At 44.4% G+C, this 6812-nt stretch overlaps 1 protein-coding gene across 1 annotated transcript; it reads right to left on the bottom strand.

Moving 5' to 3' along the window:
- Window positions 1-1203: 1203 nt before the first annotated feature.
- Window positions 1204-6148, bottom strand: plaa (phospholipase A2-activating protein). Its single transcript, XM_070993701.1, has 14 exons — window positions 5902-6148; window positions 5281-5474; window positions 5061-5161; window positions 4749-4869; window positions 4390-4557; window positions 4070-4205; window positions 3690-3859; window positions 3448-3599; window positions 3146-3365; window positions 2941-3006; window positions 2787-2858; window positions 2528-2635; window positions 1991-2161; window positions 1204-1883 (listed from the first exon to the last, which is right to left on the bottom strand). The coding sequence occupies exons 1-14, from the start codon at window positions 6048-6050 to the stop codon at window positions 1315-1317; spliced, it is 2397 nt and encodes a 798-aa protein (XP_070849802.1). The 5' UTR covers window positions 6051-6148; the 3' UTR covers window positions 1204-1314.
- Between the last annotated feature and the right edge of the window lie 664 nt (window positions 6149-6812).

Genomic DNA, 6812 nt, shown 5'->3' with positions numbered 1-6812 from the left:
GGATGTGACGTATACAAATGCGTCATTACGTAATGTAGATGAATTACGTGTAGACGAATGTAGACGAATTATTTCGTTTTGTCCAATTTTGAAATGACTCTGTTTTCATTCTTTTTTTCATTCTTACAAGTAGTATTACTTATATATTTGTACATATACATATACATACATATTTATATGTTTTATGTGTTGTCTTATGTCGTAAAAATATACAGGAACAGTATTTTTGAACCTAATTATCCTACTTAATGTAATAATAATGTAGTGAAGCCCAAAGTCAATCAATAAGAGCCAAGGCTTTACTTAGAGGGTCGAAGGCCATATATACGTATACATTGAAATCCAAAACAACTAAAATCTTATAAGAATGAGAGAGAAAAAAAGAGAGAGAATGAAATAAAATCCTCAAATTCTTCTAAAAATTTGGGGAAGGTGGTGTAGAGGACCACAAGGTGGAGTCCATTTTCCTGGACAAAGTAATTTAGAGTTGATGGAGATGGTTTTAACACCAAGGACTCAAACTAATTCAGAGTAAAATTTGGATATTAGGTTGAAAATACACTTAAAGATGAAGGCAACAGCCCCACCCTGTTTAGTGGCCTGAGCGACGTGGTAGTTGGTGCAGTCAAGTGGAGAAGCTTCATTTAATTGTTACGCCCCACCCTCAGGCGTCCCTATGGGGTGGACAACGCTGCCACAGATCCCTTACAGTTACCGTGTATTACCACAGGGAGGCGCTGCAGGAGTCTTGGTGGTGCAGCAAACTCTCCGCTCCCTCTCACCTCTGCACGGTGTTTGGGTTATACAGTATGTATGCTTCATATCTCCAGCATGGTTTTATGGGAGGACCTCATGACACACAACCTCACTTAAAACTGACTTTACAGAGTCCCACAATGACATGGAGAATAATACAGGCTTCAGGCTCGTTTTACCACTGGAGGATGACTGTTACCAAGTTTACTGAACTGTATTTCACTTGATATTATAATAAACTGCAGGTATTCTTTCCCCCGGACAAAGTGTGGCATGGCAGTAGGAAATAATATAAAACATGCTGAAGGCCGGACTGATTTAACTTTATACAGTGTACTGTTAATATTTCATACTCATTCATAAACCATTATTACCTGCATTTATCCAACAAATCACAGGGCTTTGGAAAGGTGTTGCAGTAATAAAAACACAGGCTGAGCACAAGCAGAGATTTCATTTATCCTTTTTTTATTGCAGAACATACAATTATTGAAGTCTCAACCACAACCGATTCAACAGTTAATAATAAGAAGTGCTCCTTTTTCCTAATCATTCATATCACTGTAGTTCTTTTAAAACCAGCTGGCAACACTCGCCCACCTTAGGTGGATCAGACACTGATGAGTACTTAGAAATCTGAGAGTTGACCCCCAGGGAGCGAGCCAGGTCCTGGGCTGTCTGGTCCGAGGCCACAGTGGTTCCCAAGGCCACCAGCAGCCTAAACACAGCCTCCTTGTCTTGCACCGTCTCCAGGGCTCTGCTGGCCACGGACAGGCACTGGGCCTTGGCCTCGAGATCAGGTTGGCTGTGCAGGCAGCCAGCATAGTTAAGCACCACGGTCGCCAGGGCAATGTGGAGGTTCTTATTGCAGATGGAGGCCAGGTCTGCAGCACGTGATAGCACCGTTTCACGCTGGGCCATAAGGAGGGCTCGGCCGTGCCTGCCACTAAAGCAGTTACACAGAGTCCGCAGCGCGAGCATCTGGTTGGCAGGACGCCCCTCGGGCCTCATCAGGCTCAGCAGGTGGTTGCACAGCTGGACTCCCTCTGCCTCTCCACAGAGGCTCTCGTTAACCAGTGGGTGGCGCACCGCCAGCCTCATAATGTCCAGGACAGGAAATACAATGTCTGGAGTCCAAGGGGAAGGAAAAGGGAGTTTGGTTAGTGAACAGTCATAAACCCATGTTCATTTTTCTGTTATGGTAAGGGAAAAAAGGTCGGATATTGGACTGTACCTTCAGGCCAGTGAGAGGCCTTCCACAGCAGATTGATCTCTTGGATGGTTGGGGGAGGCTTGGAGGAGTTGGGCTCACAGACAGACACCAGCAGCCTCTCGAGGCTTTCCAGGATTTCGTCAGAGAGCTTGTGCTCCTGAGGGGCACCTCCATTCAGCTCCTTGAGCTTGGCTGGTGAGGAAAGAACAAACCCCGACACAGCAAGGAAACTTTAATGAACCAGGGAAAACAATCTCTTCAGGGCAAGAAATAAATAATAATAATAAAAAAAAAACATCAAAAACAAAAACATCTTTCACATATTTGTCAAGCATGATAACCTGATGAGCATAGCTGAGAGTTTTCTTTAACATTTTTTAAGTCAAATTCCTGGAGAGAGCTACAGGCGGGGCCGGCGGACCATTCTTCTTGGGGACGTGATGCCTTCATTTGCTTGCCTTTATTTTCAGACCTTTCCAGACTTTTTAGGGATCTGCAGGTGCCCTGTTTACGTAGACTGTTAAGGCACATCATCAAACCCACACTTGAAATGCTCACCAATGATCTGCTGGGCATTGGCTTGCTCAAAGCTCACACCATCAGTCTTGGGGAAGTAGATGTTGGTTGCCGTCTGTCTGAGGGCTGCTGAGGAGTAAGCGCCTCCTCCTGCAGAGAAGGCAAGAGTATAACCCCGTCAGTGTTACAATCAGTATCGAAGGAATAATAACAAGAAGACAAAGGCCTTGTATCCTTTTACATAGAGGAGAAATGGGTAAACCACTGAACAGCTGCCACAAATGAATCCTCAATAACTCACCTGTGAAGGGATCTGCCACACCTACGGGAGTGCTTGGGTTTGGACCTGACCCTGGGATGTAACGACCGGAGCCTGTGGGAAGGAAAACAGCTGTGAAAAGAACATCTGTGGTGACGCTGAGACTGTTGAAAACCTCGAAGTAAACACACTGTACCTGTGAAAGGATCAGCTCCAAAGCCTGGCCTTACATCGGAAGCCCCGGGGATATACCGAGCTCCTCCTGTCAGATGAAGACACAAAACACCTTCAGGAAAATACAGATTCAGTCTAATAACCTTTAAATGTTGTGGCCAATATATAAAACATGTACAGTACACAAGCACACGACATTGGCTGTTTGGCCAATCTTTTGGCCTCACCGGTGAATGGGTCGCCACCAGCGGGCTGGGCTGGTCCCACCACATGTCCTTTAGTGTTCTCTATTATAAAATTGGCGACCTGGTCGAGGAACATGGGGCTGAGGTCATTCTTCTGCAAAAAGTTGTGTGCTGTCAGCCAGGGGTCCTCTGACACGTTGTAAGGCAGCTTCATGGACGGCCCTCCCTCATTCACATCTATGGTGAAGACGTAGTCGTATTCCTGAGGGGAGATCAGGAATCATCAATCAGCGTTCTCGTGCGTACGTGCATAGCTTGTCCTGTTAATGAGCTTACAGTCTTACCTTTCCTTCATACATCACACTCTTGGAGGTCTGCTGGTTTGAGCCTCCAACCACATCTCCGATTTTCATCCAACGGCCATCACTGACACTCCACTGATATGCCTCCACCTTCTGTCCATCTTTAATCAGCCGCGTCTGTCCATCACGATTCCCTGACGGAAATAAGCAAACAGAGCCGTCTTTGAATGAATTGTGCAATCTTGGATGTGGAAGACAAAATAAATGTCAATCTGTCTTCTTACCAGGCTCATTAAGGTGTTCCCTTCCAGGAAGGTCCTCCAGTTTGATGTCTCCAAGATCGCCTGTCTTGGGGTCTATAGTGGCTTTGGAGAGTTCATCCTCAAAAGCCTGCAGGTCCTCCGCACTCGCCATGCGGTCTTCAGCTTCCGTAAAAATGCGGATAATGCCATCACTGTGGGCAGAGGAGCAGCATCTGAGTCAGCCACAAAACTACTTCCTGTGTCTGTTCATGTGAGAATCTCCATCATGCGTTGTGTGAATGCAAGAGTGAAGTCAGAAACGAAAGTCGTGAACAATAGCTTGAATAAATATGGTGAGACATTATCAGGGGAATCATTTATGTACTGACCACACATCAGCATGCCAAATGCAGCTCAATTACCTGGCTCCAACGGCTATATCGCCATTGGGTAGAATACAGCAGCACCACACGGACTGGGCAGGCAGGCGGATGGTCTGAGAGCACTCTCCCTGTCTCCATATCCTCAAAGACCTGTCCTCTCCTGTGCTTATGAAATCTGAGGGGAAAAGCATCCGTCTGAGGTCAGGGTGAGCCACTTATCATCTTACAGCAGGAAAACAAATGGATGCTGCTGGAATTCATGACCAAGCAGCAGCGCTTGATTGTGCACACATAATAAGCTTCCCACTCAACTCTTCCACAGTCCTTTAAATATTAATAGAAATGAAAAAAGAAAAAACCTTGGCAGTTGGGGAAGACAGCCATGCTGTAGATGTAGTTGGTGTGGCTGTAATAGACTTGTACACATTCGCCTGTCACCAGCCACCGTCTGATACTTGTGTCATTGCTGCAAGAGAAGAACTCGGTGTTGCTGATCACAGCTAGTCCCCTTACACAGTCCTCGTGACCTAAAGGAAGAACAAAAAAAAGGTTGTGTTGCAATCAGGGATTTTAAATACCATTTAGTATTTAGTATTAGTATTTTTACTTCTCCCATTTACCAGATATGCAAACAGACTGTATGTAAACTTCAGTTCCGAACAGTTCAGTTCAAAGACATTGATAAAACATATACACTTATGTCTCTGTAACCACTCACCAGTAAACGTCTTCTCACATCGGCCGGCTTTCCAAAGCTTGATGGTCTTATCCGCTGATCCAGACAGCATAAGACCTTGTTCAGGTAAGATGATCACTGCCCACACTGCTGCAGTGTGGCCCTGTAGTAAAGTCATCAAGCAGAGATTTTGCTTGTTACAGTTGGAGAGATGACATCAATGTCACGGCATGTTGTAAATGGGCAGTCAGAGAGGGGATTTTTTTTTTTTTTTTTTTACAATCCAAGTCTTATGGAAAACCTTTCTAAGAGCAGATCAGAGTAACATGTGCCATCACAGAAGCTTTAATTTACCTGCAAAGTCATCATGCACTTCTCATTGAGCCATACTTTGGCTGTGGTGTCCCAGGAGCCGCTCAAAAGTGTCCCAAACTTCCCAGAAGACAGAGTGCAAACTGTGGAGATTAAATGTGAGAACCAGAGATGCTTGATATAAAGGCAAATAACAGCAGAGCAAATTGGATGCTTATTAGAAGGTGATTATCCTGAGAGTGCAGAATAAAACACACCTCACCTGAATTTTTGTGACCCTGGAGAGTGTACAGGGGCTGAGGTCGGTCCATTGTGAAAACACAAATGTTGTTATCATTCCCACCTGTGGCAATAAGTCCTCGTGGATATGTTTCACTGGGTGCAATGATGCATACACAGGATACAAAATTTGAATGACCAGACATACAATGCATCTCTGTGAAGCCTTTGTCTGGGCTGTCAAGAGGAGGGGAAAGAGAGCAAAGACATCTTCAGTGAGCAGACTCGTGTGGGAACGAGTGGTTGCCAATTGTGAGAGCAGGGTTGGTAAATTTAACTGACAGACAAAATATAAAACACCACTCAAAAGCTGGAGAACTTAAGCAAGTACTCGAACATCCACGCTGTGTAGGCTAAGAGTTGCAGCTGAATGAATGACAAAGCTAATTTGAGTAAACGTTAGCAGTGCGCTTGCTAGCTAAGTTAGCTACCAATGTTAACACGACTTTATTACTTGTAAAATGGCTTCAGTGGGGGTTGTTAGTTGGCTTGCTACTCTTCTTGGCCTGGGCAACTTTCCTGACCACAGAGTTACTTATAAATTAAAATGAATCGTAGCTAACCATCACAATTATTTAGTCAGTAGCAGGCTAATGCTAGCTACCTTGAGTTTGGTACCCAGATCCTTCCGGTTCGGTCTCTGGACACAGACACGAAAGATCCTTCCGGAAAAACAGCAGATGCGAGTCCTCTAACGTCCATTTCGTGGCCCGGAATGGAGCACCTGAGTTTGTATGAGTTCGATGATGCCATTTTGCCCCCAAAACTCGACGAAACTACCACAGTAGTGTGATGCTAAGCGGTGTTGCTGTCAACAAACACCGGTAGCTAACGCTATCGGAAGTTGGATTACGTCACTGACCTCGCCATTCAAATTCATATCGTTTAATTAAAATACAATTGAATATGTGTGGTGCTAAGTTTAACACAATGCCATTGAGAAAGTATATCCACAAACACTTTTTTTCAAATGACAAGAGTGGATGAAACAAAGTGCCTGCTAATGTAGTATTCATATTTCACCGGAGGGGGGCAGCAGACAGCTTTCTGACGCGCTCCAACCGCTGAAGACAGCCGCTGAAGCTGCCGCATACAGCCAAGATATATGACATGAAACTGGAATATTGTTGTTCAAATAAATGCTAAACTTTGTCAGTGGAAAATGTAAGGGGGTACACTAAAATCAGAGACCCAGCATTCATCAGCTCCCACCAATTTCTTCTTAAGAATGTGGACATCTGGAGCAATCACCTCCTTGCTGATATGTGAACCTTAAAAATGATTACACTGTCAACAAATGATTATTGAAATGATAGATTATTATAGAAATGATAGATAATCCACGTCATCAAGTCCAGCTAGGATGACCATAATTCAAATGAAACACCCCCCTTCACTCTACTATATGGCTAGAAAAATATATTTTGATTAAAATAGATCAACATCTAGAACAAGTTTCCCAATCTCAGTACTGACATGGTGATCTTTGAGGACCAGTCTTCAGACCTAGTGCAA

Source organism: Chaetodon trifascialis, chromosome 23, assembly GCF_039877785.1.
Source record: "Chaetodon trifascialis isolate fChaTrf1 chromosome 23, fChaTrf1.hap1, whole genome shotgun sequence".
Classification (NCBI taxonomy): Eukaryota; Metazoa; Chordata; class Actinopteri; order Chaetodontiformes; family Chaetodontidae; genus Chaetodon; species Chaetodon trifascialis.
The sequence above is the reverse complement of the archived record's forward strand: the minus strand, read 5'-3'. Positions and strand labels throughout refer to the sequence as shown.